This window comes from Chrysemys picta, chromosome 3, assembly GCF_011386835.1.
Source record: "Chrysemys picta bellii isolate R12L10 chromosome 3, ASM1138683v2, whole genome shotgun sequence".
NCBI lineage: Eukaryota > Metazoa > Chordata > Testudines > Emydidae > Chrysemys > Chrysemys picta.
In genome coordinates this window covers 139,167,265-139,188,711 of record NC_088793.1, presented here as the reverse complement: position 1 = coordinate 139,188,711, position 21,447 = coordinate 139,167,265, and the positions used below count along the sequence as shown (strand labels likewise).

The following is a 21,447-nucleotide window of genomic DNA, read 5'->3' as shown; positions in this document are numbered from 1 at the left end:
ATCAAGTGGGGTCCCGCAAAAGGTTGTTACAAGGAAGAGGAAGAAAAATTGTTCTCTTTAACTTCTTAGAATAGGACAAGAAGTAATGGGCTTAAATTGCAGCAAGGGCGGTTTAGATTGGACATTAGGAAAAACTTTCTAACTGTCATGGTGGTTAAGCACTGGAATAAATTACCTGGGGAGATTAAGGAATCTCCATCATCAGAGATTTTTAATAGCAGGTTAGACAAACACCTGTCAGGATGGTCTAAATAGTACTTAGAAGGTTAGGGTTGGAAGAGACCTCAGTAGGTCATCTAGTCCAACCCCCTGCTCAAAGCAAGACCAACACAAACTAAATCATCCCAGCCAGGGCTTAGTCCTGGCATTAGTGCAGGGGACTGGACTAGATGACCTCTCGAGGTCCCTTCCAGTCCTATGATTCTTTATTTAAACTAGGTCCAGTTTGTCTCAACAGTAACTGCATTGCAGGACATTCCTGAATCTCTTAAGGCCGTAAAATGCTGCATTAAGCTTGCTACTATGCTTAGGAGAATTTCAGTCTGCATTTTCCTGTTCTGTTCCTTCATATTCTAGAGCATATATGTGCTGTAATCATAATCAGTATCATAATACTGTATCGGTATCATAATATCAGTATCATAATACAGCTCCTAATCCTATCTTGCCAGGGCAAATGGAGTCCTATGGTTGTTCAGGTACTATGGGAACATCAGGCTCAGCTGAAAATATTTTTAAATTATTTTGGTTTCACAATTGTTTTAAGTTGAAAGATAAGGTTGCTGATAAGTGTTTACATGAAACATTTCCATTCTTCACTAACAAAACCATTTTATTCCCTACATATAGCCATACTAAGGCCTAACCCATAGAAATCAAATTCTTAGAAAAGTTTCTAGATGGAGAAATTCATTATAATCATTTAACTATATTCTGTTGTTCTTCGAGTGATTGCTCATGTATATTCCACAATAGGTGTACATGCTCGCCACGTGCATTAGTGCCGGAAGTTTTTCCCCTAGCAGTACCCATGGGGGGGGAGCGCCCCCACAATCCCTGGAGTGGCGCCTGCCTGGCGCGGTATAAGGAGAGCTGCACGTTCACCCCACCGTCAGTTCCTTCTTGCCGCCAGTGAAGGTGCGTCGGAACTGCTCTGCTCCAGCTTTGCTATAGCTCATCCCCAGAATTGTTCGTTCATTCAGCATTAGTACCTGTAGTTAGTTAGCTGTTTAGTTAGTCAGTGAGCCCGGGCCGGGGCATGCCCCGCACCCTAGGGTTTAAGTTGTGCGGCTCTTGTAGGCGTTCTATGCCAAGGAGTAAGCCGCATTGTTTGCGCTGCTTGGGAGAAACCCATATCAGCAAAAGGTGCAAGATTTGCAAGTCGTTTAAGCCTCGGACCAAAAGAGAAAGGGACATTAGGCTCCGGGCCATCTCGATGGAGTTGGCGTCAACCCCGACCCTGGCACGCCGCTCCGAAGCGGCACCGCGGCGTCGGTACGCAGCGACACTCCGGTGCCATCGACCAGCCGGCACTGCTCCCCATCCACAGGGCATGCCCCATCCACGGGGCACGGAGGGAAGTCTGGGACAGAGTCTAGGCCCATGTCGGGCAGTCCTCGACACCCCCAGGCCTCCGACTCAAGTTGAGTGGAGTAGCCCAGCCCCTTCAGGACAGGCCTCTCCATATGTCCAGATGCCGTCCACGCCTGAAGCCCTCCAGGCGGTCCGGGACATCATGTCCATGCCAGTGCCCGGAGCACTGCCAATGTCAGCCCCGCGCTCCATAGGCAAGATGCCGCTGGGATCTCCACAGTCGCCTCTGGCCCAGTACTGGTCTCAGTTGAGGGAACGTTCCTGACGCCGATCACCGCCCAGCGATCACTCGGGGCAGAGTCCAGGTGGATCGCCCTCGACACCGACCAGACTGGCTGGCTGGGCCCCGCACCGGTCATCCTCAAGGAGTGAATATCGATGAGACTGCAGCGGGCGTCGCCGTCTTGGAGAGGGTACCACAGTCAGTCATGGCATGATTGTCGATGCTGTTCCTGCTTGGACTCCCACACCAAGTCTCCACCAAGACATCGCAGCCCTGGGCGTCGATCGCCGGCATCTTGCCATCGCGGGTCTGCCCGTCGAGGCAGTTCACTGAGCAGCTATTACCGTCGTTACCGGTCCTCCACATCGAGATCGCATTCCCGTGGCTGTCGTAGATCCCGGCACTGCCGCTCCTTCCGGTCCGGAGACAGCAGCAGATCTTATGCCAGCCCGGCCACCATTCATAGCAGTCCTTCTATGGGCCAGGCCAGCCAACCTGGACAGCCGGCCCTGCCGGTGCCACAGCAGATGCAGTGGTGCCGAGCGTCTTGGCCGGCCCAATGGTACCAGTGGGCACTGTGGCCTCCGGCGCAGCCCCCGGTGGGAGCTCGCTCGGTGGCTGGAGCTTCGGAAGCACCATTGGCCCCCCTCTCCAGACCCCCAAGAAAGGAGTCGGTGGAACGTAACTCCTCGGCACCGCGCCCAGAGTCCGACCAGGTGGTGGACCCTCCAGTGCCGGCCAACACCCAGAGCACCGCACTGGCCTCTTCGCCCCACCCAGAGGAGGTGATTGTGGCCCCGCCCCCCTCCGTCCCGCAGGAGGACTTCAGGGACCACCAAGAACGCTTAAAGAGGGTGGCAGCAAGCCTACACTTCCAGGCAGAGGAGATGGAGGAGCCCTCGGGCTCTCTGTTTAACATATTGTCCCCATCTGCACCGGGTAGGGTGGCCTTGCCTCTCTATAAAGGGGTGGCTAAGATTTCAAATGCCCTGTGGCAAACACCGACCTCGTTGGTCCCCAGCTCTGAAAAAGCGGAATGCAAGTACTTTGTACCCTCTAAAGGGTATGAGTACTTGTATACCCACCCGGCGCCCAACTCCCTGGTGGTCGAGTCGGTCAACGACAGGGAACAGCAGGGTCAGCCAGCCCTGACCCCAAAGAACAAAGACTCTCGGAGACTGGACTCTTTCGGAAGGAAAATTTATTCATTTTCGAGCTTCCAGTTACAAGTGGCGAACCATTAGGCTCTCCTGGGCCAGTACAAATTCAATCTGTAGGGCTCCCTGCCCAAGTTTGAGAACTCCCTCCAGGAGCATGATAGGAAGGAGTTCAGGGTGCTAGTGGAGGTAGGGGCAGCTGCCACCAGGGCATCTCTGCAGGCAGCCTTGGATGCTGCGGACATGGCCGCACAATCAATGGCTTCCGCGGCGTCCATGAGACGGGCGTCATGGCTCCTGCTCTCTGGGCTGTCCATCGAGGCACAGTCTTCCATGCAGGATCTCCCGTTTGGCGGGAAAGCTCTGTTTGCGAAGGAAACAGATACAAGACTGAATGGCATGAAAGAGTCCCGCATGACCCTCCAGACTCTAGGCCTCTATGTCCTGGCTCCAGCAAAACCTAAGTTCAAGCTGCAGCAGACTCCCGCTCAGGCCGCCCTCCCGAAGTACAGGGCCGCCCATAAGAATCAACAGGACTATAAGAGACGCCCTCAGAGGCAGTCTCGGCCTGCCCCCCAGCCTCCTCCAAGGGCAAGCAGGCCGGGAAAAGGCGTTTTTGATGGGACGCTCGGGCACACCCCGCCAATCCTCATCAGGGATCCACCCCCAATAAAGCTTCCCTTCTCCAACCAGTTGTGTGGTTTCCTCCTGGAATGGTCACGGCTAACCTCGGACCGATGGGTCCTCAACACCATCTCCCAGGATTGCACCCTCCAGTTTACTTCCTCCCCGCCCAACCACTCCTAGGACTATGAGCGATAGAGGCGGTTCCCGAGGAGTTCATGGGCAAGGGATATTACTTCTGTTATTTCCTTATCTCAAAGGCCAAAGGGGGGCTCAGGTCCATCCTTGATCTCTGAGGTCTGAATCAGTACATGGTGAAGCTCAAGTTCCGCATGGTCTCCCTGGCCTCCATCATCCCCTCCCTGGATCCCGGGGACTGGTATGCTGCCCTCGATCTACAGGACGCGTACTTCCACATCACATATTCGAGGGGCACAGGCACTCCCTTCGTTTTGTGGTGGGACAGAATCATTACCAATTCACAGTCCTCCCATTTGGTCTGTCCACTGCCCCCAGGGTGTTTACAAAATGCATGTCAGTAGTAGTGGCCTACCTCAGACGGCGGGGGGTCCAGATATTTCCCTATCGGGACAATTGGCTTCTCAAGGACACATCCTGGTTGCAGGTGAGGGATCACGTGGCACTCCTCCTGTCCACATGCACCGCCTTGGGCCTCTTGGTAAAAAACAACACCACGTCCACGTTAGTCCCAGTCCAACGCATAGAGTTTATCGGGGCGCTCCTGGACACAGCATCGGCCAGGGCCTCTCTCCCATCAGACAGATTTGAGACCCTGAAAGGTCTCATCGACTCAGTCACAAGGTTCCCGGTGACAACTGCCAGGGTTTGCCTGCAACTCTTGGGTCACATGTCAGCAAGCATGTACGTGGTCCATCACGCCAGACTCAGTATGAGGCCCCTCCAGCTCTGGCCTCAAAGTTCTCCCAGGCCATGGACAGGACGGACAAGGTCCACACCATGCCAGACTCTGTGATCGCCTCCCTACAGTGGTGTTCCACCCCAAACAACATACTCCAAGGGGTCCCATTCAGGGGCCCCGTCATTGGAGCTGGTGTCCGATGCGTCGGACTTGGGTTGGGGGGCCCATGTGGGGAACTTTCAGACTCAAGGCCTGTGGTCGGCTCAAAACCTAACCCTACATATAAACGTCGAGGAGCTCAGGGCGGTGCGGCTGGCATGTATGGCCTTCCGCTCGCACCTGGAGGGCAAGGTAGTCAGGGTCTTCACGGACAACACGGCCTCAATGTTCTATATCAACAGGAAAAGCAGGGCCCGATCCTCTGCCGCGAAGCCCTCAGTCTGTGGGACTTTTGTATAGCCCACGACATCCACCTGAAGGCCTTCCACCTACCGGGCACCCAGAACGAGAGGGCGGATTGCTTCAGCAGGGACTTTTCCTTGCAACACGAGTGATCCCTCCTCCCGGAAGTGGCCCACCGGCTCTTCCGAAGGTCGGGATCTCCCCAGGTGGACCTATTCACAACTCGGCAGAACCGGCGATGCCCCCGGTTCTGCTCCAGGGGGAGCCTGGGGAGGGGCGCTATCTCCGATGCCTTTCTCCTGTCCTGGTCAGACCGGCTTCTCTACACCTTTCTCCTGTTCCTTCTAATCAGCAGGGTCCTGCGGAAAATAAAGTTGGACAAAGCCTGGGTCCTCCTTATTGCCTTGGCGTGGCCCAGGCAGCATTGGTACAGCCCACGGGCCTGGCAGTAGCTCCGCCGTTGCCGCTCCGCCCGGACCTGCTCTCTCAGGACCAGGGCCACCTCTTCCATCCCAACCTAGCGGCTCTTCACCTCACGGCGTGGCTGCTCAGTGGTTAGGTGGGGAGGAAAGGACATGCTCAGAGCGGGTTCAGCATGTCCTCCTTGAAAGTAGACAGCCCTCCACTCGCCGTGCTTATTTGGCGAAGTGGTCCCGGTTTTCTAAGTGTGTGGTGGTGATTACTTCCTCCACCTGAGAGCCCAGGTTCTGGCGCCTTCATCAGTCAAGGTGCACCTGGCAGCCATATCGGCCTTCCATCTGCCAGTGCAAGGGCACACAGTATTTTTCCATGCTATGACTGGCCGGTTCCTTAAGGGTTTGGACCGTCTTTTTCCATATTCTAGGCCCCCAGTCCCACAGTGGGACCTAAACCTGGTGCTGGCTTGACTTACGGAGCCCCCATTTGAACCATTAGCCATGTGTTCCTGGTCTCACCTCTCGTGGAAGGTGGCCTTCCTGGTTGCAATCATGTCGGCCAGGCGAGTCTTAGAGCTCAGGGCCCTGACCTCCGAGCTGCCGTACACGATCTTTCATAAGGACAAGGTCCATCTCCGCCCACACCCCGCGTTCCTCTCGAAGATGGTCTCTGCCTACCACATGGGTCAGGACATTTTTCTACCAGTCCTCTGCCCCAAGCCTTCCGCATCCAGTGAGGAGCACCGTCTCCACATGCTTGATGTGCAGCGGGCACTGGCTTTCTACCTGGAGTGGACTAAGTTGTTCAGAAAGTCCTCGCAACTGTTCGTCGCCTTGGCAGAGCGTGCGAGAGGCCAGCCGATTTCCACTCAGTGGCTTTCCAATTGGATCACTTCGTGCATCCGTTCCTGTTATGAGCTGGTGGGTGTCCCCCAGCCACCCATTGTGAGGGCACACTCGACTCAGGCGCAGGCCTCGTCAGCTGCCTTCATGGCCCACGTCCCCATCCAGGACATTTGTAGGGCCGCCACATGGTCTTCAGTTCACATGTTCACCTTGCAGTATTCGATCATCCCCTTTTCTGCTTTGAAAAGTGACTAAAATGGCACCTCCTCACTCAATTAGACCAGCTCCTCATGTGCAGTCATTCATACTGTTTGTTACTAACCTAAGTTTGTTCTTCAAGGGCTGCTGTGAATTCTCCTTTGTTGGTCCTAGGGCTTGCTACTGAAAGATTCTTGTTTATGTGCCAGCCAAAAGAACCAACTTGAATTTCACATCCTTTTTACATGTGAACTGAGTAGTTTTGGTGCGGAGGTCAGTGGAAGACAAATATAGAACTTCACAATGCCATCATTTACAGTCGCTTTTCTGAGCAGAGGTGCATTTGAAATAAAACTCAATTTTTGGCTGTACACTTCTAAAAACTTTCCATTGTCATAGAAAGCTTGTGCTAACTGGTTTTATATTCTCTTTTGCAAGTCCTTAAGTAATAGCTATATCAATATTCTGGCTGCTGTAAGGGAGCAAGATCAGTATTAACTATAAAATTATTCCTATATGTGAAGAGGATTTATTCAGGAATACTTTACACTGTAATTTTAAGATTAATAACCAGTTACTATATGACTGTTGGAACAGCAGGGCTGTTTTGTTTAAGAACATATTAATATGCATTTTATTATGCTCTCATTGTATTTGTAGTAATCTAGTTTGTAAATGTGAATGTTAAACTACATTAAACCTTACAATATCTGTATTTAAGCAGTAATTGTAAGGATTTGAATTAAAACTGTAAATCAGGGAGGGGTGTGTCCATTATTTTTAACAAAAAGCCTTTCAACCTTCCTGTGTGTTTTTTTAACTGGCAGATATAATCGTATAACATTATCCATATAATAAAATAAAGCATTCTCGCAGAAGTGTCAGAAATAGTGTAGCAATCATATTGCAAAATCTGTTTACCCAACGCTTTATAATAATGACTGACTAAAACAGTAATTATATTTTACTTATTTAAAAATGTGTGTGAATGGAATTTTACAGTGCTGTCCTAAAGAGAGATTTGAGTGCACATTTTGGAATTTTTTTGCAGCATTGTAGATAGTAGATTTCCCTGGAGAATAAACCAAGAGTGAACAATCTCTACACACTTAAATTGTTGTTCCAGAGAAAATTGAAGGTATTAAGACAGACATTTCTCTTTAGAAAATGGCTTCCAAATCTGATGGATTTTGCACACCCCTGTGGCTTAATTACTTTTTTCATAGCTCTAATGATTCATGCCAGAAAGAACAGTACATCAGCCCAACAAATACTCCCAGTCACAGAACTGGACTCATAAATAATTAATATATTGAAAGGTCATTGGGAATAATAACACCCAGTGAATCAGCTGAGGAAATCTATCCCGATTTTTTGTTTTGTTTTGCCATTTTTCAAGAAGTGATACTTGTCATTACCCTGGTTAAGGAAGAACTGAGTGTTGAATTTGCTTTTTAGAGATCTGGCTAGACTTTGGACATTTTGGGGCAACTATTTTGTTTTAAATTTTGAAACCCTATGGAGAATGAAGACTTCATTATGACAAGCAAGTACAAAATACATGCACGCACATGGATATGTAACTGGTTTCTGAAAGAACGTGGGAGAATATTAGATTTGGCACATTGATATCTTTGGTTTCTTACTTGAGATGCCCTTTTGCTCTAGCAAATTCTCAATTACTGTTTTAATTTTTATTTTGGGAAAGTGTTTTTTATATTGTGTTTTCTGATTTCACTTGTTTACTTTGTAATAGGAATGATTTATAGAATTTGTGCGAAAGTTTAAGATCACTTCATGAGGCCAGTCTGCACTAACAATCGACCTGTTCTCCTGGGTTACATTGCTAAAAAGATATTATTTTAAAATGCTTTTCAAAGGTGACTATCAAGGGCAAAATCCATTGAATCTGAGTTTGAAAAACAACTTAAATATGGGCCACATGTATAGATAGGGAAGTGGGCATGTGAATTCTACTCTAGTATAGTATATCACTCTTTTTCAAAGGAAAGAATATTCCTGTTCTTGTATCAATGTTTCTTCTGTGTGATCAGTGGTTTTGACCTCTAAGAATGATCTGTTTTAAATTCTGTTATTAACACATGGGCTACCATCACTAGTGGAAAAAGAACAAGAGCTCAGTTTGAGCTTAACCTTAACTCTGACAATAGTGAGCTCCAGGACTTGCCTCTGAAACCCTTCCCATTCCCCCACTCTTTGTTGGACATCCCCACCATCCTTCCTCTCACTCAGGTCTGTAAAGTTAGATTCTTCTTGACTTTCTACTTTTTTTGCCCTACACATCTAGGCTATGTCCACATCCTGGTAACATATTTCTAAAATTCAACCTTATCTCTCTGTCCCTGTAGCTAAAGCTTGTATCCAGGACAATCTTCTCACACAGTTTGATTGCTGTAACCTTCACCTCTCTGGGTTCCCTAACACTCCACCTACCCTTGCCCAAGTCCATGTAAAACACAGCTGCTAAAATAATCTGTCTTTCCTATTACTTTCTCTGTCACACACTTTTTTTAAAATTCTTCCACTGGCTCCTTGTTTTCTACTAGCTTTGCCATTGCTTTTAGTGCACTTTTCAATGTGCCACCCACTCCTTATTGAACTCCCTCACTATACTTCTATTTCATTAGTGATGTCAGCCTTGAATGCTCATTTGTCCATTTCTCCCTTCTGTGCATTCTCTCATGCATCTCCTTACACATGGAACTCCCTGCCTGAACTAATCTGTAAAGCCACTGCTCTCTCCTCGTTCAGATCCCTCTTTAAGATCTAGTTTTGATGGCATGGTAACTGACAGCTTAGCTGGGACAGGTGGAGATAACTGTGATTACTCTTGAATATATAGGTTACATAGATCCTCATTTTCAGAATCACTGAGTTGTATTATAGTTAATCTGTGTTACTGAATGATCTTATCATTGCCTTTCTTATTACTCCATTCCCTTCCTTCCTCTTATTTGTTACTCTCTTGTCCCTTAAGTGCCTTTTGAAAATGAGACTTAGAATATGTCTGCACAGCAGAGAAAAACCTGTGGCTGGTCTGTGCCACCTGACTCGGACTCACGGGGCTCTGGCTGTGGGGTGTTTCATTGCTATGTGGACTTCTGGCCTCAGGCTGGAGCCCAGACTCTAGGACCCTGTGGGCTGGGACGGTCCCAGGGCTCAGGCTCCAGCCTGAGTGAAACAGCGCTGCAGCCCGAGCCCGGTGAGTCTGAATCAACTGGCACGGGCCAGCCACAGGGTTTTTTTCTTTTGCTGTGTAGACAAATCCAAAGGCTCCAAAGTTGCTTAGGGCCTTTTTAGAATTTTAACCCATTTATACAGTATGCGACACAACAGGACCCCAATCCTCATTGATATCTTTGGGTATTACTGTAATGCTGATAACTTATGAAGATGATTATTCTGACACTAATGTAATTTATACCAGATAATGTTCATCTCCATATAGAATGTCTTATGAAGGAGGTATACACTGAACTATGGGTCAGATTTTTAAAGATATTTAGATGCCTTAAAGATGCAGATAGGTGTGTCAGACCTGACAGTATCCTGAATGAACTTAGTTCAATAAAGTTAAACCTGATTGAATTAGGGTTAATACCTTTGGGGTATATTGTATTAGAAATGCAAATGTTTATGTACGATTGTGAGAGCTTATGGAACTTCTTTAGCAAGAAGACAAGATTAATGTGCTCTCTAAAACGTATATGAGGGAAGTTCAAAGGTAGAAGTAGATTTCCCAGGAATTACTTTGAGGTGAAGGGAATGTAAATAATCCCCCTCTGAAGCCAACCTTTTGAAGATACGCCCTGGGGAGAGAGACTCATTGTATGTATACCAATTAGCTATTCTGGGTACTCCTGATCAAATACCTCTGATGTGTATAAAAGGGTAGACTAAGCTTGTCATGCATGTGCTTGTTTTGAGCTGAAGCTGTGAACTAGTAACCACAAGGACTCCCGAAAGGGGCAGGTTGAAGGATTTATTCTGCAAGAATCCATGTTAGGGTTCGGGTTCCTGGTAAGTTTATTAGCATATGTTTAGGTTCTTTTGTTTTCTCTGTCGTACTTTTTACCTTAAGAATAAAGTAGGCTTGCTTAGAAAGACTTGTGTGGTACTTATATCTTGACTGTCACTCTATCGCTCTCTGAAGAGAAAGCAAGCAGGGGTACTTGGGCAACCTGTCTGTGCTGAGAAATACAGTGAAGGCAGGGGAATACCCTGGTCAGAAGGGAGAGATGTGAGTCTTCACTAGGGTTGCCAACCCTCCAGGATTGTCCTGGAATCTCCAGGAATTAAAGATTAATTTTTAATTAAAGATTATGTCATGTGATGAAACCTCCAGGAATATGTCCAACCAAAATTGGCAATCTCCATCCACGAGAGACAACAGCTGGGGGGCTGGAAACCAAGATTGTGTGCCCTTGCTGGGGCACTGAGGGGAAATACAGGTACAGTTGCCATGAACTGTGACCATAGGTGCTGAATGGGATTTTTAAAAGTGCCTAGATGCCTAACTCTTATTGAAATTGTGGTTTTGAAAATTGTACTATGTGCCAATGTACATCTTTAGGCACTAACACCTTTAACAATCTGGCCTTATGTTCTTCTGCTCTTTAACTTATAGGTGCTTCTCAGTTTCTTGTAAACACAAAAATATTAGTAAAATAAGTGACGGGGGGAGGGATTTAAAATATTTAGAAATGTCTCTATTTTCTTTATAGATGAGCAGAAGAACTTAGAATACATTTTAGAATAAGCACAAATGAAGAATAAATACAGTAAACCTTTTCTTTCTTCTGGGAACTAAAAATGAACTGAAGTTTGGGTTTGATTTTAGAATGATTAGTTTTCTTCTAGATTTATTAAGGAATTCTCAAAGGCCTTAAACTAATTTTTTTCCCCAGGCATCCTTCTGCCCTCCCTGGGGCTACATCAGCGGTGAGGCTCCTGTTTCCATGAATTCATGTAATAGTTTTTCTTGTAGGTGGTATGATACCAGCTATAACCACAGAGAAAAGTGGCAGCTATCTATACAGTACAACTATACAATACTTTGCTATCTAATGGAAGAGTCCTGTACTGTGTGGTTTGCTGCTGAGGAGAACTGGTGGTCTTTCTTGCAACTATAGACAGCTCCAAAAGAATAAGCAGCAAGATTCAGGACTGCCTGTGTTTGTGACCTGCCTTCTGTCTTGAGTTGGACCATTTGATTAATAGGTGTTAATGCAAATTATGTTGGCAGTAGGAGGCACATGAGAACTCTATGCCTGATTCTATACTTTTATAGTACACTCACTCAATTGCTCCCTCCAAAGGAGGGAAATCTTCATCTGATAAACTGTGGATTTACAAATCAGAATTTATAAATCCTTCTGATTGCAGGATCTCAAGCTCCGAATGAAACATCAGACAAAAAGTACTGGCCTTCCATAAAACAAAGCACTTCCCTTTCCTCCATCTGTCTTGACCCTGGATAGGGTATCTGACTGAGTCAGAATTTTCATTTCCCTATTAGAATGACACACTCAAGGTTTCCCATAAAGCAGAAACAGCAGTGACCACAGAGCTGACTTTTGGACCCGTCTGAGGCCCAACAAGAGCTAGGAAAGTAAAAAAGAAACTTTTAAAAGTAAGTTTCTAGGCCTTGTGATGGTGGCTTGGAAACATAAACCAAAGTAAACTGATCATTCAGGTTGAAAGCTTACCCACTATGATTTTATACCCTTCCATTATAGCCATCCAAAGTTTTGCTTTGAGAATCATGCAAACAAAAATGCATTATTTGGAAGGCTCTCAGGTCACCTCATAGCTGAAAAGCTGGAAGGAGAATGCATTGTAGGCTACCACTGAGAGTTCCAGGACCCTCATAGCTTTCTATGTTCACTCATAGCTTACTACATGCAAATGAGCTGGTTCCTTTGCTGAACAGGAAGCGACTTTAGAGGGATAGTACAATGGTGCGATGATAGTGTATTCTAGTGGATGAAGCATGGGCCTGCATTCTAATTCTGTTTCTGACACCAGATTCCTCTGTAGCCTTGGTCAAGTCATTTAATCTTTCTGTCTTAGTGTGACGTGAGTGATAACACCTACTTGTCTCACAGAAAGACAGAAGATGGGGGAGAGAGGGTTGTGGTGATTATCATTGTTTGTGAAGTTCATCAAACTATGTGTACAACCTTCCAGTAGATGACAGTCTAGCAGACTTCCAAAAATTCAACTTATTTGACCAATTGTCCTTTTCAAAACTTTGTAAATTATTTGAAGTTGACTCATAATTTTCTGAAACTTTCAAAATGCAGGCTAAGTCTCTGCTCAAAGATTACTTTTTTCTAAATTTGCACAAAAAGTGTTTAATCATATAAGTATGGGAAAGGTGGGGGGGGGGGAGTTTTTCCCATTAGAGAAGAATTCAGGTAACATTTTTTTAAAAACCAGTTTTATAGCCAAAATGGTTGGTTGTATAAAGTTGAAATTTGGCATTAAAATGATCCTTATTGAAAAATGCTTTTGAGTGTTTTTATGAAATTCATTTTTGAATAGACTGAGATGCTGATATCCAAGACTAAGACAATTTAGGAACTTTCCTTGCTTCTTTCTTCATTGGGCTAGATCATTGGGCTAGATCATATCCTTGCTCCAGTGAGGAGCTCTGCGGTAGGATGGGAACAGAAGTATTAACACTCAGGATGTAGGATTATGTGGTATTTTGCCCACGTAGGGCAGAAACACAAAAAGGAAAATCAAGCCTCTGGAACATGGGAAATGTGCTGAGCTGCTGAAAAAAAGACTTAGTTTATGCTCCCCCTTTTCCTGTCTCTGAGTACTAACCCCCAATCCAACTGGACATTTCCCTAGGGCTATAGAGTACTCCACTCCTCATGCTGAGGGAGCACTACTAGCAGCATTTACCTATGGCTCCTCACAGAACCATTGTGTGGAAGGAGAAGAAGATATTCCTGGCATCCTGTCCCCAACCCAAGTACACCCTCACAGAACAAAGCAGAATTTAACGTTCAACCTGTCACATCAGTGATTTCCATAACAGAAGAAGCAGAATGATTTCATTGGGGCTTCAGGTCCACAAGACCTAATGTCGAAAGGGAAAGCTATTTTAAACACCAGTGTTTGCAGAGTGGTGAAGAGATTCATTGGCATAGTAAACAGATATTGTCCAATAATAGTCAGTAGTTTATGTGCAGCAAATTATTCCTTTAGTTCTGATTAGGTATGTATGAGTGAAGCATCATTCAAATCACATTATTCTACAGGCATTCATGCAATAAAATAATCCATATTTGTTTTCCGTTTCTAAAGAGAATTGTAAAGCAGTTAATCAAAAGGATTCTTTGAAAATAAAACGAGGAAGATGAAGTAGCTGCAGAAAGCAAGTAAAAGAAAAGAAGAGGTAGCATGATAGTTAACTTTATTTGAATCTGTAAAACTTGCCATCTACCCGCACTAGTCAAAAGCAGCAGGAAAAGAAGGGAGAATGGAGAGAGAGAAGGGGAAATGGATATCACATCATGTATCATGCCTGTCTTGGGTTCAAAAGATATACCAAGTGCTTCTAAAATAACTCGTGTATGAGATTATCAAGACATAATTAAAGTGTAAAATTAATAAAGCAATTAATTTTGAATTTTAGGCATGTTCTGTGTATAAATAATAGAATCAGGTGGAAGGCTAACTCTTTACACTAGAATACTGTGCAAACATATAAAACAAATTTGAAAATGGTTTATCAATCTCAAGTGTTGGCAAAACACAAATATTAATATATGTGGACTCATAGAGGCTAAATTTACATAATTGGCTTAAATGGGAATTTGTATGGCTGAATCCTGCAAAACTCTTTTTCACTCAAAAAAACCCCAAACAAACACGTGCCTCTTTACAGTACTTGGGCTTCTGCTGGTTTTCTTAGGTATGGAAAAAGTGTTATGGATTGTGGCCATCTAGTGGTGAATTGGTTGATTTATAGACTTTTAAAAATAAGAAACTTGTTCAGAATTTTGGTTAGCAATGCATCTTGATTTATCTATTAGTACTGGCCAAAGCATTTATAAAAGATCCATAGAAACCTTCTGCAAAACTATGAAAAATATTGCATTTAGAAAAAATATCTACTTATTTTTGTGGTGTTTTGTTACTAGTGACATTTTTATAAGAACAGAGAAGTTGTTTAAATAGCTCCCTATTCCTTATGACAAAACAATCCTCGGACATCGCAAGAGCCAATTATTATGTCATAGAATTATAGTGAGGGAAAAACATAAAAATCCTGTTTTAGTGTTGGAGCCCGTAGCAGAGTAGTAATAAAGTTAATTTAAATCTCTCTAAACAGAATTTTCCAAATAATATGTTTCTTGGCTTTAAAGTATTTATTTCCCAAACCCCAGAGTTCTTTTTTGAAAATAACTGCAAGCTATCTATAATAGTGGTTTTCAAACTGTTGTCCATGACCCACCAGTGGTCCATGGAAAAATGACTAGTACCTTTATGCTGACTCTTCTCCTTCTAAGTTGCATTAAAAGAAACTAAAACACATTTAATATTTTCTGAATTATTTTTCTAAGTAAGCAATTACTTTAGTTGCTGTAGAGATGTTATTCTGTCACCAGAGTTAGGGAAAGGTGGTCATGCAAACATCAGTGGGAGAGAAGATGGTCCAAGAAATAGTTTCTTTCAAGATGTGGGTCACATGATGAGATTGAAGAACACTTGATATATAACATGGGAACTCTTCAGAAAAAGCAAAAAAATTGAAATATTGCTTTAATTAGAACAATAGGGGACCAGTAGTAAATATAAGTACATGTATTTCTTGTTTTTGAAAATATATTTATAAAAAAATACCTGGCAAATACTTTTTAAAATGTTCTTGTTTTGCCACTGATTTGGCCACTATCTGTGCCGTTTAATTATTTTGATCAGAAGAATCATTGTTTCATATCTGGTCATTTCAACTACCATTTCCCTGAATTTTGGGAAACTGATAAATATCTGCTCTATTTCTAAAACTTATAATCTGTTCTTTACAACAAATTAGTTGATGTCAGATTCATGTAAAAACATTTTAAAATGAAGGATCTGACTACTTATGCCAGTATTGACACCATCCATCCATTAAAATTGAACATTGAATTGGGAAAGCACTGGGTTAATATGTATAATGATTTGTTTCATTTTCAGGTGTTTGGAGTGGATGACAGCCAGGATTATAATAGGCCTGTTATCAACGAGAACCAGAAAGATTTAGTAAAAGATTGGGCTATAAATTCTGCTACAGTAGTGCTGGAAGAAAAAAGACCACTGAGTACAACTGGATTTCTTGACACAGAGGTAGAATATAATTTTTGATGGTCTTCTTTTTTCTTCCAATAAAAGAGAGAGGGCACTAATAGTTGACCTGTGAGTGTTAAGCAGCTACCAAAGAAGACTTTGCATACAAAGCATTAATTTAGGTCTCTAAAAATTTGATTTTTCTTATCTGTTTTATTGTATTATAGTTTATCAAAACTTTTGCTGTTAGAGGTAGCTAAATTAAATCTTGAAGGCATTAAGCTTTGCTACCTTTTGCTTGTACTTGTGTGCAGTTATAGGAAATATAGCATGAGCAGTTAAGTGACCCACATAGAAAGAAAGTATAAGTTCTGAAAACAGTCACAGGGAAATACAGATGGACATCTTCGGAGTTGGAGCTTGCAAGTGAGACCTGGCCTTTGAGAAGGCACTGATGTTAGATGTCTGAAAGGCAGTGTGGTTTTGTCAAATAGGCAAAGGACTAGAAGTTCTGAGCCTGTATATATAAATCAGTTATATCCATGTGACAGATGTTTGTCATACCTAATACTGGATTCCTGAATGGCATTCAGATAGCAGATTGAAGGGCACAGTCTGATAACCTGAATAGAATAGAAATAGAACAGAATCAGATTGATGCAGGATGATGATCTACATGACTTAAAGAAAGGGCATCTCTTAATTGCCTTGGCAGGACTTATGGTGAAAGATGGTCCAGCAAGAGGTCAGTTGAAGGTTATTAAGTTCTTATTTATCAAGACCTTGACACGTGTCTGTGTGCTTACCACCTGCTAGTGCAAATAAGTTGTTTTTAGTTGCTAAGAAACTACCATAGCAGAATCTATCTTGTTTGGTGGTATGATAGTTACTGTGAAATCATGATGTTGACATATGTAGTATATCTAAAATGTATGCTTGAATAGTGACTGTGAGAATATTATTTTCATAATAGTTATGCTATAAACCAAAATACAAAACTTATTAAATAAGTTCTTTTGTCCTGCTCCATTACTTTCAGCTGTAAATCCACTGACTTACTGTGTTTTTTCCTGTTTCCTTTTCTTCAGCTTTCAGCTCCCTTGTGTCCTCTCCATCTTCCAATACTATCTAAAGAGGGGGAAGATTTTTTTTGTCTTTCTTTAACTGCACACATAGCCAAGTGTTGCGTGTGTGTCTCTGTCTCTCTGTGTGTAATGTTCTTTGTGCTTGAGTTTCTAGGCTGGTGTTAATTTATTTGCAGATAAAAGGGGATTATGCCACAATTATAACATGTACCTGATTTTAACCAATGCCAAAAGATACAGAATGAAGACTGACACTGTCTCCTAAACTGACTCATTATGTCTGTTCATTTGAGTTGATTACCGTGGGCTGAATCCTCAGCTGTGACCAGGGAATGTTGAGCACAGCTGAATAAGGAGCTGCAAAGGAATTGTTTATGGTTGCATACTCTTGGGGTTGTGTACCATCCCCAGCATAGTTTAGAGCAGCTTGAAAGCAGCTCCAAACTGTGCCAGTTAATAACTGTCCTCTAGGGGCCATAATGTTGGCTGGGGATCAGTGTCACCCCCTGTAATTCCGAACAGGTTCACACTCCATCTATGCTGGAGTGGTGAGGAGTGGCTGGTATAGAGTCACCTATACTGCTAAATGCCAGTTGTGGATTTCCTCCTGCGCAGGAATCCTGATCTGCCTGTTTAAGGCAGGTTTAAATCCCCTACATGCTGCTGGAGTTTTAAAGTTGGGTGTACTTTAGTTTGCAATATCAGATTGTCTCTTTATAGTCAGAATGCTTAGCAGAACTAGTAGGTTTGTAAATGTTTGGAGATGGAGGGCTTTTGGCACAGCTTTTTTTATGAGGCTATTCCAAGCCACAAAGGGTGATATCAAAGAAGGTGTAAAGTCATGAGAGGGTAAAGAATGCCAAGAGAATTGTCATAAGAGCATCTTGGATATACTGAATAGAGTCAGAGTGAACTCAGGAAGAGATGAAGACAGTTGTAGTTGGGGAAGGAGTTAAGGAAGGCTTTGAAAGTAGAAGTAGATTGTATTTAAGCAAAAGAAAAAGAGAAGCTAATTCAAATTTAAGCATCTGGAGGATGGGCATATGGTCATGGCAATAGCCTTTTGGATGAACTAGAGAGAGGATTGCAGTATTTAAAGTACAAAGTTACCAGAATACATACTAAAACTGTTTTCGTATTAGAGAGAAAAAAATAATCATAAGTTTTGGAGACACAGATGAAGAGGCAGGATGAGGCAAGGGATATGAGAGTAGAATGAAAAGGAGAAAGGGATAAAAAATAATACATGTTGCAAGTCTGGGTGATTGGAAGGGTGAAAGTGGTGTCAATAGTCATACAGAAGGATTTTTGGGTGGAAAGATAATTTTGGTCTTAGATGTGTTAAGTTTGAAGTGCTTGCAATACATCAAGAAGAAGATATACATCCAAATGAAGGAGTGAAATTAGCACCTTTCATTGAGGAGATTAGCAATCTTGTATTACATGGCAATGGTTAAATATTCTGAGATTGGCTGAAATTGCTGGAGGGAATAGAACAAAATAAAATAGAATGGAGTGAGTAAAAGATTTCGATTGATTATATGTAGTTCTTTGACTTAACATAAAACTATTGCAGCTTAGTTCATAATTATTGAATAAATAATGACCTGCTCAGCCTCCGATTCCAACCATTCAATAAAAATATTTTAAAACACTTGTATTTTCTATATTAAACAGCAGCCACTTGCCACCAGAGGTCAGCATGATTTAAGGAAAAAAGCTAATGAAATTTGTTAGCACATTTAGAGAGTTTTTGGTGGGATAATTAACAAGGTAAATTTTTTTATGAATTTGATTAATGTGAATACTTAACCAGTTTGAGATTAGGATTTATCCCTTTCACCCACAGTTTGCACATAATTTTCAGCAGTAAGATTACTTCAGACTAACCACAGTTTTGTAATCTTTTACTTTGATACTAACATCATAAAATTTGTCTCTGCTCTTTTACTTCATGGTTTTCTTTTACTTTTTGCACAAAATGGAAGCAGTCTTGTTAAAAATTTGGCACTCTACTTTCAGGTTCACATGCACCAGTTTGATGATATCATGGTCTTGCACAGCTCTCAATGCCTATGCTCACTTTTTCTGCTCGCTTAAGTAATAGTAGTAGTATATAGCTAGTAAATATTCTGAGGTGTGAGTAAATATATTCTGTATGATTACTTAGCATATTGCACCCATATTAGGTAGAATAGTTGAATCACTATGCTTCATAAAGGTTTTATTTTTATCATTTATACTTGCATTGCATTAACTTGACCCTTCAAAACAAATCATTTGGATGTCAATAAATTCTCTGATCCATTCCTATAGCCAAAGCACTCAGCCTGGAATATCTGGTAGTTACTTTTTTTCCCTTTGGTTAAAAAAACTGCTCTGGCATGACTTAAGGTGTTCTATGTTATGTACTGTAGGAGTTTTTCAGGCATGTCCTTTAAACCTGAAGCTTGTCTGTAGCAACCCTTTGGTGTATAGTCCATAAATCTTACCTGAAGATATGCTGCTCTCTATGGAGTTTAGAGCTAAAAGTCACAGTAAGGGGTTATTTGATGCTCCAGTTCATTGGGGATGGAGGTAAAAGGAGTGAATAAGGGAAAGTTGGGTCAATGTGAATAGCTTGAGAGTCAAAGTCTCAAATTTAAATCTGAAACTGTCTGAAAGACGGGGGGATTTGGAAACTCCTTATGCAACATAAGATGATGCTCAGAGGATGTCTCCCTGGTGATTTGGAAGTCTGAGAGGCTGTTGGTACGACTTCTTATAGGAATAACTATAGGGTTGGTAACTTTATTTTTTTGATATATGTGTGTGTCCTATTGGATGTTTTCCACCATGGTGATGTATGTTAGACTTAAAAATAAAACTATTTTGTAACTTTATCACTTTTGGTAAGCTATTCGTTATTGTAGTAGAAATTTAAGAAGGAAGGGAGGCTGAATAATGTGACTATCTTCACAACACAATACTATAGCAGAGGTTTGGCAACATAACCTGTGGCCCTGAATACTACATAAAAAGTAGGAGTTATATGTTGGCAGTGTAACTAATTCAATTGTCTTCTGAAAGTAAAATATAAAGCTCGTTTTGTTATCATTAATTTTTGGGTCTGCGAAAGCTGGCCATAATCTCCTATTCCACAAACTGATAGAGTTCAGACTTCTGATAAAGGTGATTAAGTTCCTGGGTTTACGGGTAGTATAAGCTGAGCTACTCATATTTCCCTTTAGCATATGGTTCACAGGTGGTTAATTGGTCTCTACATCATATTTTGGCAGGAGTTTATGTTGTAATAAAAACAATACTGTGAATGGGAACAGGGGGAAATGAAGTAAATAAAGTTTAGGGTAAACCAAAAAGGAAGATGAACCTTTAGATGTTAACAAAAGTTTCTTCCATTAGTCTTTAAATACTGCAAGTTATTTATATAATTCAGTACAATATATGAACTGTTGTAGAAAGATCTGTCATTCTTCTTGCCATCATTTTCTTCTCCATTGTGGCCAGTAATACACACACTTAAAGTGAATGAAAAATTGCCTTAATTTTCTATAAGTAGAACTGAAACTTGTAACATTTTATTTTGAAAAATGAATTCAAATTGCTGAAGTTTGTCTAATGGCAAAGATCAGGTTGATGGGTTCCTCCTGCATTTCACATTCCTAAAATAGTGTTGGAAGCTAGATTCATAGCATTCTTTGCACTCTTTTGTGTTAGTGATGTCAACTGCATCAGCAGGGGCAATTCAGTACCATGAATTCAAATGTTGACAATTAAATGAGAGAATGATTTTCAGTTGTTTTGTTCTTTAAAATATATTATTTCTATGTGTGAAATCTAAACAAATTAATGATTTGGGGTTTTAAACATTTAAAGAAGGATTGAGTGGATGGGGTTGACTCAAAAATGTCAATAGAATATAGAACCTTTTACTTTAGACACTCAGTAAAATAGTTTGCTGATATTTGCTAATGTCTCAGGACTGTCAGATGATTTAGATGAAATATGTAGGAATCTCAGTCCAGTTCCAAGTGGGAAAATTACCATCACAATATACCCTAACTGGCACTCTGATTGGAAGTGCGAAGAATTCAGTGGACAATGGAGATTCAGCTAAACTCTCAAGAGTGCAGGTAGCTCATCCAGATTCTTCGTGAGGTACATTTGTGGGTCTCAGTTCCTCTACCTTAATCTATGTTGTCTAGCTAGAGTTACCCATCTTCACTGGAGATATAAATTGTCAATAAAATTGTTCTTTTTAGACTCTTAAAGATGAATTCCCTGCACACAATCCCCTTCCCTCCCCCCTTGTATCCATCCTATTAGTCTTCATTAACTTCAGTAGAGCCTTTGGACATATGATTTTTGTTTGTCTATGTGAATGAGTGAGATGCACAGACAGTGATGCTGCGGTATGTTAAATGAAATAGCAGTATTATATCTGCATATTTAGAGACCTTTTCCAGTATAATCTTAAATTATACAACAGTAAAAATAAATTGAGTCATATAATTCAACACATAGACATAAGGACATGTCCTGTATATAAGCCTAATTTTAGAAGTCTAAACTTTGATTAAAAAGGAAAGCTAAGTAAATAGAAATCAAAGCTATTCAAGCATAGTTTCTCTCAGGATACTATCTTTTATGACCCTGTTCTTTCCAGATCATTGGTTCCTTACATTGACAACAGTGATACCTCTAAGACAATCCT

At 42.2% G+C, this 21,447-nt stretch overlaps 1 protein-coding gene across 18 annotated transcripts in view; it reads left to right on the top strand.

The window, feature by feature from the left end:
- Positions 1-21,447, top strand: part of CEP170 (centrosomal protein 170) — a 198,655-nt gene that overhangs the window by 111,274 nt on the left and 65,934 nt on the right. For 16 of the 18 annotated variants that reach the window (XM_065589142.1, XM_005300526.5, XM_065589131.1 and 13 more), the window contains one exon: positions 15,559-15,708. The exons of the other annotated variants lie outside the window; for them this stretch is intronic. In XM_065589142.1, coding sequence (XP_065445214.1) covers positions 15,559-15,708 — 150 coding nt within the window. The remainder of the gene's footprint in view (positions 1-15,558; positions 15,709-21,447) is intronic. 18 annotated transcript variants of the gene reach the window in all.